The sequence below is a fragment of the Vulpes vulpes genome, chromosome 4, assembly GCF_048418805.1.
Source record: "Vulpes vulpes isolate BD-2025 chromosome 4, VulVul3, whole genome shotgun sequence".
NCBI lineage: Eukaryota > Metazoa > Chordata > Mammalia > Carnivora > Canidae > Vulpes > Vulpes vulpes.
Genome location: NC_132783.1, coordinates 118,379,808 through 118,400,903, shown reverse-complemented (window position 1 = coordinate 118,400,903; position 21,096 = coordinate 118,379,808). Strand labels below are relative to the sequence as shown.

Here is a 21,096-nt window from a genome sequence, read left to right as displayed (position 1 = left end):
TCGTGATCCCAGGGTTCTGGGATCGAGTTCCGTATCAGGCTCCCAGTAGGGAGCCTGCTTCTCCCTCTGCCTATGTCTCTGCCTCTCTCTCTGTGTATCTCTCTCATGAATAAATAAAGAAAAATCTAAAAACAAAACAAAACAAAAAAAATTCAGGGTCCCATGTTAGGAATCCCATTAACAATCAGGGAAAAAAATTTAAACATTGTTACCAAACCTTGGGTACTGTAACTCCCATTTTTCAATGCAGAGAACTCACTCGGAACTTACTTGTTCTTCCTTTAGAAACAATTGCAACAAACCTCAAATCAGAAGCAAGGAGAGATTTAGAAGCAGGAATGCTGCCACACATAGGCACTGGCTGATAAGAGCGAGAAAAAACCTTTGGGACCTCAGAGCAAAATGAGAGAAAGGACAGGAGGGAGATGAAGAGAGAGGGTGGAAGGGATGGACACAGGGACAGACTTAGCAACCTGTCATTATGGAAGGACAGCAACTCAGAAAGGTGTGGTTGGGAGGGGGATGCCCCAAGCAAGTCCACCAAGTCAAAACTACTTTTATCTAGTTCTCAGACCCAGTATGCCTTTTTTCACTCCCATTCTCTCTATGTTTACAGAGTTTTCCAGAGGTTGTGTCATGTGATGATGCGATAGCTCTGAAGGCTAATGATATGTGTGCCTGTGTATTCTTGTGGTTTGAAATTTTCTCAGCCTTGGGGCACCTGGGTGGCTCAGTCAATTAATCGTCTGCCTTTTGCTCAGGTCATGATCCCAGGATCCTGGGATCGAGTCCCACGTAGGCCTCCCTGCTTGGTGGGGAGTCTGCTTCTCCCTCTCCTCTGCCTGCCGCTTGTGCGTGCTCTCTCTCTCTCTGTCAAATAAATAAAATCTTTTAAATAGATAAATAAATAAATAAATAAATAAATAAATAAATAAAATTTTCTCAGCCTTAAATGTTAATATAGTCAATATTGATAGATATAAATCACATAAGACAAAAGTTATTTGAAGTCCTTGATGATTTTCTGATGTGCAAAGGCATCCCAAAGCCAGAAAGTTTCAGAGCCACTGGTAGAGGGATAAGCAGTCACTGCACCCCATAACCTTGACATTCCCACATGGTATCAGGGCAGGGTCATGAATTTTCAAATAGGAACCATGGCTGCAGGCCACAAGAAAGCTCCCGTGGTCCCTTGTGGTGCCTTCCTGGTAGCATTTACCATGGCCTCCCTTGTGTGTGTGTACATATGTGTGTGTGAGAGAGACAGAGAGAGACAGAGAGGGAGGGAGCATATCCACTGGAACAATATCTTATTCATTTTCTAATCCCCCGAGTGGCGCATAATTAGCACTCAGTAAATATATTTTTTTAAGATTTTATTTATTTATTTATTCATGAGAAACACAGAGGCAGAGACACAGGCAGAGGGAGAAGCAGGCTCCATGCAGGGAGCCCGACGTGGGCCTCGATCCCAGGTCTCCAGGATCAGGCCCTGGGCTGCCGGCGGCGCTAAACCGCTGAGCCACCCGGGCTGCAGCAGTAAGCATTTTAGAACTGAGTTAACTGACTTTCTGTGTATCTGAGGAGGGTGCCAGAGAGTTCCTTTGCAACAGCTAAAATTTACCTAGAATGATTTTATGATTTTAAGTGGTTTCCTACTTTAAGGAGGGTAATCTACTCACCCAGAAGCCTTGCTCAGGTGACCTTGCAAGGGCTGAGGCCCCCGGAGGCAGCAGGGCCTCTAGGTCCATTGCACTTGGGCTGTGAGGTGAGCGGCACCCCCTGGCACTGTGCGACTCTACAGCTCTCGGGTCTGATTCTACACAAACATGGAATCTTTCAAGCTGTGCAACCATGTCACAGCCTCCCTTGGCCTCAGTCCTCTTCTGGAACACAGGTATCCCAGCGGGAGCTGCTCACAGATGAGGCATGGCGTGCAAAGCCGCTACCTCAGTGCCCAGCGGCAGAGAGAGCTCTTAAGGTGGTAGCTGACAGGATCGGCCTCTAGCTCATTTCCAGCAGATCTAAGGTGATGATGGAATGCCACAGAGAGACCGCCACATCATATTTTTTCCACCAAGTGCTACTATCCATACATAAGGTTTCTATTTTTAAAAGTCCTGGCCAAAAAAAAAAAAGTCCTGGCACAGTCATCTGTTTGTGCCCTCTCTCATCAAACACATGGAGCACCAGCACTCAGCAGGCCCCAGACTAGGTGCTAAAGAGGCCAAGACCCCTAGACCGTCTGCTCCGTCTCGAGCTTCACAGCCTGCCACGGGAGCAGACACTCGCGGAGACCCACACAGCACAGATCAGTGTGGTAAACACCACGATGACAGCAGCGCCATCACCTCCCAGGTGCTGCCCTGGGGTGAGCATTTACTCTGTACGGGGCAAGGCACTTTTCATGCATGACATAATTCATCTTTACAGCAACCCTACAAGGCGGATGCTATTATTACCCCCATGTGTAGAGGAGGAAACTGAGTCACAGGCTAAGTAACTTGTGAAGGTCCTACAATAAATGAATGATGGAACCTGAACTTGAACCAGGCAGTCTGGCTCCAGGGCTGGCTCTCTTATGCACGATGTTATAGCCCCTCTAACACACCCAGACCCTGTAGCTGTAAGTCGGAGTCTGGTTGTTGCCCTAGGAGGGCCCAGGGTGGAGAGAAACATATGGGGCTGGCAGTCTGGAGACTAGAAGTCAAAGGCCTGGCTCTTCTGTGGCCTTCGTGTAACTGCAAGCAAGACATTTCTCTTCTCTGAGCCTTGGTTTCTTCCTCTGAAAAGTAGGCGTGATCATGGGACCTATCTCAAAGCTTGTTGGTAAGGATTGCATAAAATACTGCAAGGCAATCTCATGCCGTGGCTAAAAGGGAGGGAGGGAGCCAGGGCCAGTCGAGGCTCTGCTGGCTGCGTGACCCTGGAGGAGTTATTTAACCATTCCGAGCCATTAAATGCTTGGTAGTAAATTTAGATGAGACTATAAGCACAAAAGGGTTAGCACAGTGCACAATAATTGTTCAACACAGTTAGCTTTTAGTATCTGGCACAAGTGACCGGTAAGTGGCAAAGCAAGACAGTACTACTACTGTAACGAAGCCGGTCTTTGGGCTAAGGCAAATCAAGTCCCAAGTGACTGTTTGGGACAGGGAGACATGAATGACATCATGGTCATGGCATGCTCCAGTCTTTAAAGGACTGTGTGCTATAGGGTTTTTGCAACTCCACGTCCTCTCAACCAGCAGTGTCAGCATCAGCTGGGAGCTCACTAGAAATGCAGAGCCTCCCACCTAGACCTGAGCCCGCCTCTGCATTTTGACGAGATCCCAAGGTAATTCCTCTATACACTCAAGTTTGAAAAATGCTGGTGAAGCACGGAAAGACCGATGATAAAGGTTTGGGGCCTGGGGTGGGAAGGGTTAATGTTTAGTTTGGCTCCCATCAAGGCACCGGAAACAGAAGGTTCCAGAGATTGAAGTGTATGAACTGATGGGACAGGAAGGCTCCCTTCCTGCCTGTGTCCTGGATGGCCAGGGGCTCCAGCCTGGGACCTGCACTGAGCCCCGAGCTGCAGTGAGGAAAGACCCCTGTGGGCTGGACAGCCGAGAGCATGCTGGGACAGAGGCAGGCCTAAGAGCCTCTGCTCAGGCTACCTGGGCTCAGAGTTGCCAGGCTGAACCCTGTAATGTCAGTCCTCAGGCCAAGGCCATATGAGGTCTGAGGCAGAGTGGGGAGGCCCAGAGGAATGTCATGGTTAACTGCGCAAGTCTGTCCCTTGGGAGGTGGGCGGCCAGCACTGGGACAGCTGTAGGAGGGCTTCTGAGGTCTCCCTGCTGCACCCGCCTTGCCCTCCGCCCCCCAACCCCCGCTTCCCTGGCCTCTGGGGGGTGGAGGCAGGGCCAGGATCCTGACACCCAGCCCCTGTGCTTCCTCCTCAGTGCTGGAACAGCTGCTCCCTGAGCTCACGGGGCTGCTCAGCCTCCTGGACCATGAGTACCTCAGCGACACTGCCCTGGAGAAGAAGATGGCTGTGGCCTCCATCCTGCAGAGCCTGCAGCCCCTCCCAGGTCAGCCATCGGCAACCCCCCCAGCTCCTCAAGAACCTGCAGTAGCTCCCCAGGGACTGTGGCCTGAGGATACCCAAGCCTCAGAGTGAGGCTTGCAATGCTGTCGTGGCCTGGCCCGTGTCCTCATCCGCTTTGTTCCTTCTCCAACCTGGCTATGCTCTTCATACCCCTCCATCCTTGACCCACTGAAACTCGTGTACACAATGCACATGCCACACGTACTCACACACGCACACATGCCACACTCATACGCACAGCACGTTCTCCCCTGCATGGAACACCCCTAACAAATATACGCTCACATGACACACACCCACACCCTCACCAGCAGCACGCTCTCACATACACAGCTCATGTGACACAGGACACACAGCGCATCTCTCCACCCCACATACTCTCACAAAACACTCACACGCAGTCTGTGACACACAGCAGACACAGCACACACGTCACACACTGCCTCGGCCAGATGTACACCGGCCCGGTGGCATCCGTCATGTTCCTCCCTCTAACCCGCACAGCTTCTCTGCCCCACTGCCTGCTCGGCAGCAAGGCCTCCTCATCCACTCCCACCTTTCCTCCACACCCCAGGTCAGCCCACACGTTGCTAAACGGAAAGCCCAGAGCTCAGTAAACTCTGATGAGCCGAGCCATGCCGTGTCCTGCAGGGTAGCGGGGAGTCTGAGTGATGGGCAGGGGGCACCACCACCAGGGGACTCTCCGAGCCTCACTTCCAGTGACAAAACAGGCAGATGCATCAGCAGCCCTCACGGGACTGTGGGAGGGTGGGAGGGGCAGCGGTTTGCCAACTGTGCTTGGCCCTGTCCCCTTGCCATCCCCAGAGCAGCCCTAGTCTCTGTTTTCTGTACTGTGCTCTGAGCATCCTTCCCCTTGGAGGAGGAGATGCTTAGGAACAATAGAAAGATAAGAACAAAGTTCGAAAACCAGACAACTCACTTAGGATGTGCACGTGCTTTGTCCACTGTGCTGTGTCCTGAGAGGGTTTGAGTCCCGGTGGTGGGAGGGGGAGACTCGGCCCTCCTCAGAGTCGGCAGCAGCAGGTCCCCTCCCTCCTCAGTGCAGGTGTGCTCCCCCTCTCCCCACAGCCAAAGAAGTCTCCTACCTGTATGTGAACACGGCGGACCTCCACTCCGGGCCCAGCTTTGTGGAGTCCCTCTTTGAAGAGTTTGGTAAGTGACCCTGTCCCCACCCCAGCTGGGAGCTGTCCTCTCCCTGCATGTGGGAGCCCCACTGCCCCAGTCTCTGGAAGCGCCCTCAGATTGGGTGGGGGCCTGGCTCTAAGGTGGCAACACTGAGCCACTTTCTAGATGAGAAGACCAAGTCTCAGAGTGATGAAGTCGTCTGCCCACCGTTAGTAACGAAAGAGGTGATAGAGGCCCCCTGACCCCAAATCCCCAAATCCAGGCTCCTTCCCATTCTCCCATGCTCATCCCTGGCTTCTCTGCCCCAATGGCCTGAACCTCGGTAGACTGTGACCTGAGCGACCTCCGGGACATGCCAGAGGATGACGGGGAGCCCTGCAAAGGCGCCAGCCCTGAGCCAGCCAAGAGCCCGCCTCTGAGACATGTGAGTCATGGTCTGGGTCCCCATACACTGTGGCGCTCTGTCCCCCTGAGGTGGCCATGGAAACTCTCCCCCCAGTGCCTGGGAGCCTCCTGGCTATGCAGGTCCCTGTTCTAAGGGGAGGAACAGGCTGTGAGAACATTTCGATGACTCTCATGATGTATTATTCGCCGTGCCCATGCTGAGCAAGGATAACAAGGTGAACCGACCTGTCCATTCGGGCATAAAGGACGTTCCACACCCCAACTTCTAATTGCTGTCATAAACGTGGAGCTTAGGGAAAGCTCTGGACTAGGAGTTGGTGGCCTCTGCCCTCTTCCAGCTGCTATGTGGTCTTAGACCAATCACCTCCCCTTTCTGAGCCTGTTTCTTCACTTACAAAAGAAAGATTTGGGTCATCACATCTAGGGTTCCCAGCCTTCATCTGTGGAATTAAGGCAAGGGGCCTGTAATCACATCAAACACTCTCCGTCAACTGCATAATTCACTGTCATCATCACCATCCAGTAGTATCAATGGTGGACCCCTTGCTACGTGCTCCACATGCTCACAATAACTGAATGAGGTTGGCACCTCTGTTATCCCCTTTTACAGGTCAGGAAACTGAGCTTAGAGTACGCGACATGTCCCACCACAAGTAAGTGGCAGAGCTTAATCCCAGCGAAAGAAGGGTGCCCTGTCCCCAGAGTCTAAGCACTTAGCCGTGAGGCTATGCTGCCTCCCTAAGTGCCATGCCTTCCAGCTGCTTGCCCCGCTGCTCCTCACAGGTCTGTACATGGGCTTGCAGAGCAGAGCAGAACTCAGTATTTTTTGATCACTGCATGCGCTTACTCCAAAGCCTAACTACATCTCTGAAGCAGTCCACAAAACTTAGATATTACAGGGAAGCCCGGATGCCAAAATAAGTTGGGCAGATAATAGAGGACCAAGCAAACTCTCAGGGTTTCCCACCTCTGCCCTCCTGCCACTCTGTCAGGAGTTACAGCTGCACGTTCAGAGATTATACGTCCTGCCTCCTCGGGGCTCCTGCCTATCTCTGCTGCAGCCTCCTGCCGGTCGCTCGGCCTCTCCCTCTCCTCTCTGGGCCTTCTTGGTCTTATCCACTTCCCTTATCCCCCGCTTCAGGCTGCCGATCTGCCTCCACCGCTTCCCCAAAGACCCCCACCCGAGGACTACTATGAAGAGGCCCTTCCCCTAGGACCCGGCAAGTCCCCCGAGTACATCAGCTCCCACAGTAAGTTCTGGTCTCGTGGGGAACTCCCCTCCTCTAGCTCCTGTGTGTCCTGCTAGGACTGGAGCTCCAAGCTGCATACCCACCCGGCTCACATCCTGAGGAGGAGCTGCCTGAGTCCCCGGCCTCTCTAGTGGAGGCTGGGGGGAGGCCAGTGGTGTAGCCCCAGGAATGGGGGGCTTGGTTCCAGTCCCAGTTCTGTGCAGCCTTGCACAACTGCCTTCCCTACCCTGAAAATAAGAAAGGGGCTGGATACATGCATATAAATGTGCCGGGATAGAGGGACACAGGCCCACTGTGTCCTGGTCCCTAGCACTGAAGCTGGTGCTCGCCCAAGTGCCCCTCCTCCGTGGACCTGGTGAACTAGTTTGTCCTTCGGCCTGACTCTCACCTTATAGGCAGGTTAAGTTAAAAAGCCAACATGTAGGGTGAAAAAGCACGTAGAGGAAATCAAAAGGTCCTCTGAGCAGAGTGTGGCCCCCCAGGGAATTCATGAAAAGATCTAGGAAGAGGTATCAGGAGCTTTACTTATATTTAGCTCAACACTTCTTCCTAAAATGTCTGTGTGAATGTTTTAGAGTTGGAGCATTTATAATCTAATAATAGCATAACTCCTGTAAGCAGTCTATACATATATACATATATAATTTACACGCAAATAAGTGGAAGTACATTATATGGTTACATTTTTACTGACAGGTGAACACAATAAAATAAAATAATTTAAAGGGCACTGGTACAAATTACCTTTGAAAAAGCTCTTAAATCAGCCACAAAGGAGAGTCTTTGGATTTGGACTCATCTCTCAGTGTTTCCTCCAGCACTGAAACAAATGGCTGATTCTTTGAGGATCAGATAAGTCACTGGCTTGGATATAGGAACTTAACGTTATACACAAGAAACTGTATTATGTGGGTTTGGGGTGACCCAGCATTCGTAGTTGAGCTTGTATAAGACAATGATTATGTGATGCCATGTCGTCATTCAGTAGCACAGTAGAATATTTTCCAGCTGCCAAAAAATAAATGAAACAGGTCTGTCTGTGCTGATCAGAAATGAACTCCAAGATAATATTCATTGAAAAAACTCAAACACAGAATACTGCCTATAATGTGATTCCTTTTGTTCCTTAATGGGGTATACACACACACACTCATGCATTCATTTTAGCAATTTTTCTAGGATGTGCAAGAAACCATTAGCAATATTTCCCTGTGGGAGATGAATAGAAATCTGGCTGAAGGCAACATATTTTCCCATTCCTACTCTTTGTGCTGATCATGCTTATCATCGTGGGCATAGGTTTTTTTTTTATTGTAACAAAACGTACGTAACATAAAATGGACCATTTCAACCACTTTCAAGTGTCCACTCAGTAGCATTTAGTACACTCACCATGTTATGCCACCATCAGCACTGCGTAGATCCCAAGCATTGTCATCATTCAAGGAGGAAAGCCCGTACCTGTTAGAGAGTCACTCTTTCCTCTGAGTCTCTGGCAACCACCGATCTGCTTTCTGTCTCAATGGATGGACCGATTCTGAATATTTCACATAAATAGAACCATGCAATGCATGGCCTTTTGTGTCTGGCTCATTTCCCTGTTTTCAAGGGTAACCCCTATCACTGTGTGGATCGATATTTCTCTCTATGGCCACATCATATTCCATTGTATGGATAGACCACATGTTTTTTTAGTCGCGTGTCAGTTGATGGACACTCAGGTTCTTTCCACCTTAGGCTACTGTGGTATATCATTGTTGTGATTAATAAACTAGTTAAAGGGAAATGGTGAGGTTGGACGTGGTAATCTGTGGCTTTCTTCAGTCTTGAGAGTTTGCTGTCTGTGTTGCTGCTGTTTGGATGCAAAGCAGGTGACTTTGTTCTATTTTATGCATTTGAGGACAGGACAGGAAGGTGAGGACGAAGTGCTGCTGGGCCCTGAATCCCAGGTCAAGCCCCTCAGTTGGGTGAGGCTCCTCTACCTCCCCAGAGAGCTCACACTCCTCTCAGATGGGGCAGCAGGGATCCCGGGGCAGGAGGGAAGGGCGGGCCACAGGAAGAGCCAGAGAGCTTGACCAGAGAGAGGGTGCCAAGCTCGTCAGGGAATATCCTTCCTCTGACACAGTGTCCAGCCCTGCCAGGTGTTCAAGAGCGCTGGCCCATGTGTCCCCTCCCTCTTCCCTATCGCACCAGCCTCCCCACCCACCCTGGCCTCCCACCCGTCCATCTCACAGGATGTTGCCAGCATCTGAGGCCTCAGAGGACCTGCTGGGAAAAGCAGACTCTGATCATCACTTGGGAGATTGCACTAGGGATCCTAGTCGCTGGGAATTTGCGTGCTGCTGTCCTCAGGAAACAGATGGATGGCAGGGGCTGGGAGCCCAGAGCAGCACTTTGAGAACAGTGTGGTATGGGAGCCAGTTGGACTGCGTGAAGGAAGTCTTCCTGGAAGAGGGGATGTGCATCTATTCCCTGAGCTGGCAACCTCAGTTCTCATCCAGGCTCTGCCGCTAGCAATCGGTGTGTGGCCGCAGTGCCCTCATCTGTAAAATGGGGCTCATACCTACCTCCCTACATTGTAGGAATCAAAGGAGAAAGTCATAATAATGACATCCGGCATGTGTCTAGCACATTCTATGTGCCAGGCACTGTGCCAGAAGCTTACATGCATTGTATCACTAGTCCAAGGTGGGAATTGTTCACGTCACTGCAAGGTGATGACCCTGAAATGCAGAGAAACTGTGGGCTTCTTTCCCAAGGTCACTCAATAAATGGTGGCAACAGATTCAATCTCCAATCTCGTCAAACCCAAAGCACTTGCCCTTAGCCCACTGACCTTCACAATGTGCCCCAGGAACCATCTGTCTCAAAATAACCTAATTGTTTAGACAAAAAATCTGATTTCTTGGAGTTCCATATAGTTCTATCTGTACATGTTTTTTAATGTCCTATTACATAGGTTTTTTTTTTTTTTTTTAACAATGAAGATTCCTTGGCTCAGCTCACATGGGTGAATCAGAATCTCTAGAAAGACAGCCCAGGGATCTGCATTTTAAAGAGACCCCCGTAATGCTGATGCAGAATACAATTTAAGGTAGCCTCCACCCCTGCACTGTGCTTCCCCCTGAGTGGGAGCATGCTGGGAAATTTTGCTGTAGGGGGCTGTTGTGTTCACTGTTGTATGCTCTACCATTAGCTCCTCTAGTCCAGTTCCTCCCCATGGTCACAGAGGTTTAGGAGATTTGCCATCACGAGAGGGGGTGTGTGCATGAGGAAGGGAGAGAAGGACTGGGGTGGCAAATGCTGGGGGTGGGGGTGGCCAAGCCCAGGCAGCTGGAGCACCACCTCTTGCAGTTCGGAGATCAGGGCTGTGACCAAGACACACACACACACACACACACACACACACACACACACCAATGCTGTGGGATCCCTTAGGAGGTGCTGACAGTTCTCTGTCTGAGAAGGTCAGAAGGAAGATCTTTGAGCTGGGTATTGAAGGATGAGTAGGAGTTTTCTAGCAGAAGCTAAGAGAACACACAGAATAGCATAAACATGGGCCTGGAGGCATGACAGGGCCCAGCAGGGCAGTGCCGGTGACAGGAGCAGAGAGCATGTGGGGAGCTAAAGCAGATGACATTCAGAGAGGAGGAGGCCCCTCATCCTGGCCCGGGAGCTAGGGGGAGCTACACTCTCTCTTCCCTGAGGAGGGGCAGGGGTCTGGGGTCTGCCCCAGGCACAGCCCCTGCAGTCTGCCTGCCTTTCTCCAAGGTGCCGCTCCTTCTGCCAACCCCACAGACGGCTGCAGCCCAGCCCATTCCATCATGGATGGCTACTACGAGGATGCAGACAGCAGCTACCCCGCCACTAGGATGAATGGGGAGCTAAAGAACTCCTGTAAGTGCCAGGAGGGTGTTCAGAATGGTCCTGTCCTCAGAGGGCAGACCTTGGCCTAAACTGTTGGCATGCACGTGTACCTGGCCCTCTGGGTCACCACAGAGGCCTCCAGCCCTTGTACTCAGTGACTCCAGGGTTCAGTGGAAAGACCACCGGCATGGAACCGGGAGCCCTGGATCTAGCCTTTGCCCTGCCCCTTGGTGACTGACCTTGAATGAATCATTTATTTTCTGTTAGCCCCCAGTTGCCTTCTTTGTCAAATGGGGACTTTCTGGGTGCTGTGAGAATCACCTGAGACTAAGGACACAAAGATGGTGGGGTATGACAATAGCTGATGTAAGCAGGGTACCCACCGAGTGCCAGACCCTGGGCTGAACGCTCTGCAGTTACTGATCCTAAGAGCCCAGTGGGGTAGTTACTGTCATTGATTGTGACCATTTTACCCATGAGAAAACTGAAATTTTGAGAAGTGAAGTCACCAAGATGGCAGAGCCACTGGTAAATCCACACAACACAGCGCCCGTGTCGGGGTATAGAGATCATCATGATCACAACTGAAGTCCACCGCCTCCTGGTCCCTGAACCCCAGAGTGGAAGGGTCAGAAGGTGCCTCCCAGGCAAGGACATGGTAACGGGTCATTTCCTATGGCTCCTACAGACAATGACTCTGACCCAATGAGTAGCTCCTACGAGTCCTACGACGACGAGGAGGAGGAAGGGAAAGGGCCACAGCCCACGCACCAGTGGCCCTCGGAGGAGGCCTCCATGCACCTGGTGAGGGACTGCAGGATATGCGCCTTCCTGCTGCGGAAAAAGCGCTTCGGGCAGTGGGCCAAGCAGCTGACGGTCATCAAGGAGGACCAGCTCCTGGTGAGTGGCCGAGGAAGTGTGCCTCTAGGCCTCACATGGACTTACACGTGTGTGTGTCTCCGTGTGTGTGTGCAGGCGTGTCTACCCCAGGTCCTCTGGGTTTGCTTTGTGCCCAGAGGCTCAGTGCTTCTGAGATAAGGGCTCTCCCACTAGAGCAGAATGTAAACACACACACATGCACACACACTCAAAGACCTGACATAGACTTTAACAAGTTTTTATTTCGCCAGTGAATTTTTTATCACTTTAAAACAATGTTTATTGATTTCATTATGCAACTAAATGTGTTTACGTATAAAACTGGAGAAAAACATAATGAAAATGTTTTTATAAGATTTTATTTATTTGAGGGCAGCCCGGGTGGCTCAGCGGTTTAGCGCCACCTTCAGCCCAGGGCCTGATCCTGGAGACCCAGGATCAAGTCGCACGTCGGGCTCCCTGCATGGAGCCTGCTTCTCCCTCTGTCTATCTCTCATGAATAAATAAATAAAATCTTTAAAAAAAAAAAGATTTTATTTATTTGAGAGAGAACAAGAGAAAGAGAGAAAGCACGCACACAGAGGGAGAGGGAGGAGAAACACACTCCCCACTGAGCAGAGAGCCAGAAACGGGGCTCAGTCCCAGGACCTTGAGATCATGACCTGAGCAGAAGGCAGATGCTTAACCGACTGAGTCACCCAGGAGCCCCAAAAGTGATTTTTTAAAGCCACCTATAATCCCATTGACCAAGAGCTAACCACTGTTATGTTTTAATATACATATTTCCACACATCCGCCTTTTCTAAAATTGAGCCCATTCGGCACTTACTGTGGAACTTGCTTTCTTAGTTTTTTTTAATTTGCCATCTCTCATCACCATCATTTTATAAAAGAAAATGTACCTTTAATTCCAGAGTAGGAATACAGACATAATTTCAGAAAAAAAATAATAGCTCTTTACCCCGAAATCTGTTGACAAGCCAACATCTATCCATTTGAAACATGACTTTTTCTCATCCTGGAGCAGTGAAAAGCTCACCCCAGGCCAGAACCAATCTAAAGGTCATGACTTACTTCTTCTCATTCCGTTTGTCATTTTTTTCTTGACATACTGCATTGGTTGGGATCTCCAGCACAATGTAAATAGAAGTGGTGAGAGCAGGCACCCTTGTGTCAGTCCAGATCTCAAAGGGAAAGTTGCAATAATTCACTATTAAGGCTGATATTTGCTGTGAGTGGTTTGTTGAAGCTCCTTATTGCCACATTAAGGAAGTTCCCCCTCTATATCTCTAGGTTGCTAAGAATTTATGTTACAGATACATGAAGAATTTTACCAAATGCCTTTTCTGTTTCTATTGAGATATGTGGCTTTTCTCCCTTTTTTCTATTCATATGATGAATTATAGGGTTGGCTTTTAGAAGGCTAATACACTTTTGCAATCCTAGAATAAACCCTGTTTGGTCTTGATACGGTTTGCTTTTCTATGTGTCTGGGATTTCTATTTGCAAGTAGTTTTTTTAGGGCTTTTGCAACCATGTTGAGATTAGCCTATCGTTTTCCTTTTTTTAATGTTTTATTTTTTTTTTAATTTTTTATTTATTTATGATAGTCACAGAGAGAGAGAGAGAGAGAGAGAGAGAGAGGCAGAGACACAGGCGGAGGGAGAAGCAGGCTCCATGCACCGGGAGCCTGATGTGGGATTCGATCCCGGGTCTCCAGGATCGCGCCCTGGGCCAAAGGCAGGCGCCAAACCGCTGCGCCACCCAGGGATCCCTCGTTTTCCTTTTTTTGTAGTGTCATTGTCAGGTTCTGATATCAAGGTAATGCTAGCTTCACAGTAAGAATCGAGAAGTGAGAATCATTATTGATAAACTGTTGACTTCCTAAGCCCAACCGTCCATCTCTGCTAGAATCCTCTCTCCCACATTCCTGCTAGTAGCACATGAGTAGCAGGGAGCTGGCTTCCTTCCAAGCCAGCTTGTTTCTTCTCTGGTTCTTTAGACTAGAATGGTCTTCCTAGTATTGTGCTAAAATCTGCCTCTTCCTAATAGATGGCGGTGCCCCTGGGGCCCCTCGGTGGCTCTTGAGATCTGAAGATTGTCCAAAGACGCCCCCTTCCAGGCTTCTCTTCTCTGAGATGAATAGCCACAGCCCCTGTCTTCACGCAGTACCCACAGTTGGGCTGGGGGAGCGGGGGGCAGGTCGAGGTCGCTCCCCCAAGCCTTCATGCAAGGGCATCTCCCTCCTCTGCCCTCCAGTCCAGAAGGGTGACCCCTTCTCTTCCTGTCCAGTGTTACAAAAGCTCCAAGGACCGGCAGCCGCATCTGAGGCTGGCGCTGGATGTCTGCAGCGTCACCTACATGCCCAAGGACAGCCGCCACAAGAGGCACGAGCTCCGCTTCTCCCAGGGGGCTACCGAGGTCTTGGTGCTGGCACTGCAGAGCCGGGAGCAAGCCGAGGAGTGGCTGAAGGTACATGGCACCTGCACCCTCCCTGTCCGCCCTTCTGCCCTTCCTTCCACTGTTTCCCTGGGCCCAACTTTCAGCCAGGTGGGCTCCAGTCCCTTGGAAGAACAGGCCTTGCTCTGGGGATGGGTGGTGATCAGAGCCTTGGGCCTGTGTAAGTAGCCTCAGACGTCTCCAGGAGACAGACCTCAGGCTGGAGTACTGTGTTCCTTCTAGTTATTTGAATCTTCTTTCTAACATCCTTACTGTGGGCCTGTCCAGCCTGCATGTGTACACTTTGTAATATCCTTGAAGGAAACAAATGTTATCATTAGATAAGCTAATTCTTAAAAAAAAAAAAAAAAAAGGAAAAATCCTTCCTATCTTAGGAGAAGTGTGCATCCTTGTAATATCCACCTATGCTCCAGCTTCTGCATCTTGTCCCTACTGCAGAGCAATCAGAGTTACTGTGTATTGAGGACGTATTTTGGGCCATGGGTCGTGCTAAGAGCTTTACACACTTGACCTCATCTACTCTTTGTAATGGGACCATATTGTCCCCATTTTACAGATGAGGAAACTGAGGCACAGGAATCTTATGTGACTCACCAAAGGTCACACAACCAAGTCGTTGGGGCTAGGATTCGCAGCTAACAAGGAAATCTACTCCAAAGGCCACAGGCAGGGTGGCATGGCGATGACAAGGGAGGAGTTTGGTGACACACAGACTGGAGTTCAAGTCCCAGCCCTCACTGGCACTTACTGGCTGTGTGGTCTTCTGCAAATGACATTGCCTATCTGTGCCTCAATTTTCCCTTCTGTAAAATGGTTTTTGTAAAGATTCTAGAGAGCATTTACTATAGTGCCTGCAGACAGTAAGTACTCAGTCACTATAAGTGATCACTGTGTGATGGGGGTGGAGTCCCATCCCCAGTCCCTACCACAGGCCAGCCCGTGTCCCTGTGCCCTGTCCTGCTTCCACTCTGACACCTTTCTCCCTCCTCCTCTGATCTTCCTATTGGAACAAAGAAACCAGACACCTCCGTCCCTCTCTGCCCTCCCTTCTGTCCTGTGATAACCAATCCTACCCCCAAAAACCTTCATGCTGCTCATTATCTATGTCTCGAGATGGGAAGGAAGGTGAGGAACCTGCCTGCTGGGGGAGCCTTTGCCCTCCAGAGGCCGGGTGGGTCAGAAGAGGGAGCCCTAGACTGGAGACGGAAGCTGGAATCAAGCCTGGACTGGGGACTGTCTTGATTTTCAATACTGGGAGCTCATTAGCCCAGAGGTAAAGAGCAGACAACCATGGCTTCACTTCTTGGCGCCTCATCATCCTATTCAGTGACATGGGGGTCACAGCTGTCCCTACCCTTCAAGGCTGCTGTGGGGATATGGTGGGAGAATCCACGTAAAACCGCAGATGGGTGAGCAACAAGTGATGGCTGCCATTATTTCATGGTCTGGATGCTTCTGCTGTGTGAGTGGGTGTCCTGGAACTTCAGTGTCTACATCTCTGAAGTGGAGGGGTTGGCCCTGGCTGCCTGCAGGCTGTTGCAGAGGGTCCGCACAGCCACAGGAGCCAGTCCCTCGTGCTTGTGCAGGGCATCCTGGGCCACATGGCCCTTCACACCCACAATCTCACCGGTCTTCAGACAACCCAAGGATGTAAGCAGAGGATGGTATTATCCCCATGTTACAGACAGGGAAAGAAGGCCCAGGGGAAGAAAGTGGCTTCCACAAGGCCACACAGCTATGGATTAGCAATGGAGCCAGGTCTCGAAGCCATGCCTCTCGTTCGCTAGCCTCTTCTGTTTTCAATTCAAGGGGCAGATGCAGGAGAAAGCTTGTTCAAACCCTGATGTGCAGGATGCCACATCAGCCCATCCCTTCTGCCCAGTGATCCCAACCCCATTGCTCGATGGCTCTGAGTGCACAGACCCCGTTCTTCCTTCTGCCTCCCCAGTGTCCCTGCCCACCTGCTCACAGCTGTCCCCCGTCTCCACAGGTCATCCGAGAGGTGAGCAAGGCTGCCGGGGTGACGGAGGGGGCAGATGTGCCCAGGTCCCCAGTCCTCCTCTGCAAGCTGGACCTAGACAAGGTACATCTGTCTCATCTGTCTCATCTGTCTCAAGGTCTCCCCTGTGCCAGGCAGCGGGGACTGAACACGGGCCCTGCTGGTGGGGAAGCCAGGCACCCACCGTGGTGTCCTACAAGCCGTGGGTGCCCAGCTCGGAGCTGGCACCACAGTAGGTGTTCAGTAAATGTCTACTGAACGAATGAATGCATGCATGCATGAATGAATGAATGAATACTCATGTCCAAGGTGCAGTATGAGCCAGGAGGGAGTAACTAACGCTGCCAGGACAGGAGGAGGTCACGGTTGAATGGAGCCATTAAAGCAAATTGGAAACTCAGAGTAGCGTGCCCCAATGGGTCACTTGGTAGTTGGTCAGGCAGTCGGAAAATATGTGCTATAGCACCTTGGCTTTGCCAGGTGCTGGTGGGTGATAAAGAGACTCAGCCTCAAGCCTACACACATGCGTCTTGCATGATATAATAAAGGTTAGTGTAGAATATGATTGTGTGGCCGGCATCATCCCGTAGGCTTTACAATGTTATTACCTAGTTTAATTTCTATGACAACTCTCTGATGAATTTCATTTTCAGATGAGGAAGCTGAGACACAGAGAGGTTTGCCCGGAGTCCCACAGTTAGTAAGAAGCAGAGCAAGGATGTATACCCAGACACCTGGCTCTTGATGACTTTGCCACCCCATCTCTCAAGGGTGGGGGGGGTACTGAGCTCTGCTTGGTGAGTAGTTAGTGAGCACCGTGCACCAGGCGCTGCGCTGAGCACGCAGGTGCGATCCTAACAGGAACACACAGCCACCCTGTGCTCCCCGGGGGGAGTCAGACACGAATGCCCAGGTGTGTGAGCGCTGGGAGGGAAAAGTACCACGTACCCTGGGAGTGTATGCCAGGGGTCTGCTCTTGGCTCAGGCATCAGGGAAGCTTCTCTGAGAGAACACATTCGCGCTGAGGGTGAACAGCGAGGAAGAAGGGTAGCTCGAATGTTGAGGCTGGTATTTTTGAAGCAAGTGGTGTTGGTAACTGTGTCTCTCCATAGAATCCTGTAGGTGAAGCGCCATCATCATTAAGTCAATTCCAACGTGATCCGAGTGTGCTTTGTATTTGCGTTCTATCTTGATGAAACACTTACCATCTGTATACCACCGCAGGACAGATAGAACCAACCATAGCTTGTTTCCTAGTTTACAAGGGAGATTCTGATACTTTTGACAGATCTGTCCCAATTCTGACAGTCGCCGTGTTTCCAGCCTTTGGAAATTGAGGGGAGCGCAAGGTCTCTCCTATCTCTTTGGGTCCCCAAGTTCTGTGCTTATAGCAAAGCATCCCTGAGCCCGGTCTGAGGAGTCCTTGGCAGGAAAGCTAGAGAGGCCTCAGAGCTCTGTACTTCTACTTTTTAAGCGAGTTGGTGCCATTTTAATCCTGTCCCACGTTTGGCTGGCACCGTTTAGCTTTTCAAAGGTCTCACAGCACACAAACCAGGTGTTAAAGACGATACCATCTGTTGGCCTTGCGATTTCACTTGGGCCAGCTCCCTGGAGAAGGGTGTGATTCAGCTGAGAAAACTGAGCCTTGGGGAGAGGAAAGGATTTTCCACGTTCCCCTGACTAACAGGTAGTACCAGGGACAGAGTTTCTTCCAAGATCCTAATTCTTGGAAGACTGACTCTCCCTCACCACCTCCACAGCACCTAGTAGGCGCTTAACTGACTGTGTATGAATGAGTGAATGAACAAACGGATGGACAGATGAACGATTGGTCCAGGGGTGGCATATGAGTAAAACTGTGTTGGCTGCAATAAAGTTGCTGCCATGGGGCGTGTGTGCATGTCTTTACCACCCTCTTACCTGAGTCAGGACCATAACGACCCCTCTCTTGTCACCACTCATGTTTCCTGGTCACCAAGTCCTGCCGTAACTATTTTGAACATGCCTACTCAACTCTTTTCCTACATCCTGTCATCTTAGCTCCTCCTTTACCACGTGTCCCCTTGCCGAAAATGACTCTCTCTCTCGTGTGGCTCTTTTGCTCATAGTCTATCCCCACAATACCACCGGAGGTCACTTCCTAAATGAGTTGTATTACATTAATATCCCACTTAAGTACCTTCCCAAACCCTGTCACATACTGAATGTGGACAATCCTAGGAATTTATTGCCATGTGTTATATACAATGAGTCGCCTGGCTCACCAAGATGACGAGAGATTCCAAGACACAACTGTCCTAAGTCAGCATGTCTCCCCATACCTGGTATAGTGTCAGGCACAGGAGAGGTGCTGACAAATATCAGTTAAGTGATCATCATGTGCAGAGGCTGGGAGGGTTGAACCAACAAAAGGGGACTTCTGAGTGTGCCCGCTGACACGGGGCTGTCTGTGTCCCTCCCCAGAGACTGTCCCAGGAGAAGCAGACCTCAGACTCAGACAGCCTGGGCATGGGTGACAGCTGTTCTACTCTAGGCCGCCGGGAGGCCTGCGACCACGGTAGGAGCCTCTGGGGGCTCATGCCAGAGAATGCCAGAGCTGGAAGGGGCCTTGCACCGGCACACGGTGGGGAGCGGGTCCTGACTGCTCTGGGGATCTGGGGAAGGCCACCCGGCCTGTCCACACTGCAGTGGCAGCCAGGCCCCGTGTTCAGGCTGAAAGGGCAGTGGGGAAGGCTGGGGTGGGTGGATCTGGGACTTGGGGCTCCCTCCCTTCGGGTAACCCATCTCCATGGCAACAGGCAAAGGGAAGAAGAGCAGCTTGGCGGAGCTGAAGGGTTCAATGAGCAGGGCCGCAGGCCGCAAGATCACCCGCATCATCAGCTTCTCCAAGAAGAAGCCTCTGGCTGATGACCTGCAAACATCCTGCCCCGATGAGGAGGTTCCGTGCTGCGGTGGGTCCTGGGGAGGAGGATAATCAGACCCTACAGCTGTGGGTGCTGGGCTAAGCCAGAAAACCCTCTAGGCCTCCCTCCCTTGCTTCCAGGGCAGAGGAGAGAATTGCACCCAACCCGCACTCCGTCAACAATCCACGCCTTTCCATCACTTCTCTCCCGTGAGGCCCTGACACTCAGGAAAAGCCACCTGACTCCCTATCTCTGTTTCCCTGTGACCTCAGCTCCCATCACTGCCCGTCTGTGGACCTCAGTTTCCTCCTCTAGGATGGGAGGAGATTATCTTACTTCCTCTCAGCCCATAACATGCCAGATGTGTTAAGTTACAACTCAGTCTTACAAAGCAATTTCTTGGACAAAAATATTTAAGTATTTATAAAGGCATTCAGTGTGAGTTAAACGTGGTTATAAATGCCCTCAGTGTGAGTTCAACACGGTGTGGAAGGGAAGACATTTTATTCTGTTCTTGTTAACGCAGTGTCCTGTATGTATCCTGGAATCCAAAAGAAAATTCTGTATTTTGGATATGCAGTAATACTCCATTAAACCTCAAAAAAACATTATAAAATCACATGGCTATAAAGAATTATTTTGTAACCAGTGAATCGGGGCATGTTATGGGAGAAAAAATCATTTGAGTCTAACATGTTAAGAGTGATAAAAAAAAAAAAAAAAAAAGAGTGATTTCTAAACCCGTTGGTCATCAGCCTGTGCCTTGCTCATTTTAGAACTTTCTCTTGGGTAGATACTTTTATTCTCACCTGCTGCCACCAGGTGTCAGCATCACCCATTATTTTCTGTCTCACAATGGTTCTGGTATTTGGGGAGGAGGAAAGGCAAAAGGGATGGTTGTCCTTTTTCACCTATGGGTGTTCCCTGGCCCTTTTCACCGAGCTGGGTTTGGTAAGAGGGCTGTGTAGCAGTACAAGAATGTGATTATCTGTCCTCATTTCAGACAGGGAAATTAAACTCAGGGAGCAGAGGGGGCCAAAGGTCACAGGATGGCCCAGAGAATGAGCTGATCTGGGACCCACAAGGCCTTTTTCCAGCTAGAGAATGAGGGTTGTCCGGGTGCTTTACCCCCAGGGTGTAGACAGACCCATGCAGACCCACAGCTCCCACCTGGGGCTTCCCCAGGACCGGCTGTCGGCTGTCAGGAGGTCATACCGCCCGTCTCCCCCCTCCCAGGCTATCTGAACGTGCTGGTGAACCAAGGCTGGAAGGAGCGCTGGTGCCGCCTGAAATGCAACACTCTGTATTTCCACAAGGATCACACGGACCTGCGGACCCATGTGAATGCCATTGCTCTCCGTGGCTGTGAGGTGGCCCCGGGCTTTGGGCCCAGACATCCATTTGCCTTCAGGATCCTGCGCAACAGGCAGGAGGTTGCCATCCTGGAGGTGAGAGGAGAGAATCCAGGTGGTTCTTGGTGGTGGCAGCTGAGAGGAGTTTGGGCTTGGATATGGGCTTTTGTCTTGGGGGCCTTGCTGCTGACATTCCACAGCCCAAGGAAAAAGTAAGCCCACCTGCTGCCACGCGACCACAAAGGCCTGGCAATTAAAATACAGCGCACCCCCTTAAATTTGAATTTCAGATAAATAGCAATGTTTTGTTTTGTTTTAAAGATTTTATTTGTTTATTCATGAGAGACACAAAGAGAGAGGCAGAGACACAGGCAGAGGGAGAAGCAGGCTCCCTGTGGGGAGAGTGATGCGGGACTCCATCCCGAGACCCCAGGCTCATGACCTGAGCCAAAGGCAGACGCTCAACCACTGAGCCACCCAGGCGTCCCAACAACGATTTTAATGTAAGGATAACCTGAGCACAATTTGGGATATACCTAGACTGAAGAAGTATTCGTTGTTTATCTGAAAGTCGAATTTAACAGGGCATTCTGCATTTTTATTTGCTAAATCTGGTGACCCTAGAACCAAGTTTTGTTTATTCTCCCTTATATTAAAATCCCAAGCCTGAGAGGCATCTCGTCTGATCTATCCCGAATCTGATTCTGGAATCCCCTCTAAAAGCTCACCAGTGTCCGGCCACCTC

General features: G+C 50.6%; 1 protein-coding gene across 3 annotated transcripts in view; it reads left to right on the top strand.

Annotated features, from left to right (window-relative positions):
- The window catches only part of AFAP1L1 (actin filament associated protein 1 like 1), a 60,846-nt gene that overhangs the window by 23,586 nt on the left and 16,164 nt on the right, over nt 1-21,096 (top strand). For 2 of the 3 annotated variants that reach the window (XR_012001243.1, XM_072756913.1), the window contains exons 2-12: nt 3,945-4,073; nt 5,180-5,263; nt 5,563-5,660; nt 6,783-6,891; nt 10,663-10,788; nt 11,447-11,658; nt 13,930-14,109; nt 16,088-16,180; nt 18,560-18,653; nt 18,895-19,047; nt 20,236-20,447. Coding sequence is in view for 2 of the 3 variants with exons in the window: in XM_072756913.1 (XP_072613014.1) it covers nt 3,945-4,073; nt 5,180-5,263; nt 5,563-5,660; nt 6,783-6,891; nt 10,663-10,788; nt 11,447-11,658; nt 13,930-14,109; nt 16,088-16,180; nt 18,560-18,653; nt 18,895-19,047; nt 20,236-20,447 (1,490 nt within the window). In the remaining variant the exon portion in view is untranslated. The remainder of the gene's footprint in view (nt 1-3,944; nt 4,074-5,179; nt 5,264-5,562; nt 5,661-6,782; nt 6,892-10,662; nt 10,789-11,446; nt 11,659-13,929; nt 14,110-16,087; nt 16,181-18,559; nt 18,654-18,894; nt 19,048-20,235; nt 20,448-21,096) is intronic. The other variant, XM_072756914.1, reaches the window with a different exon arrangement.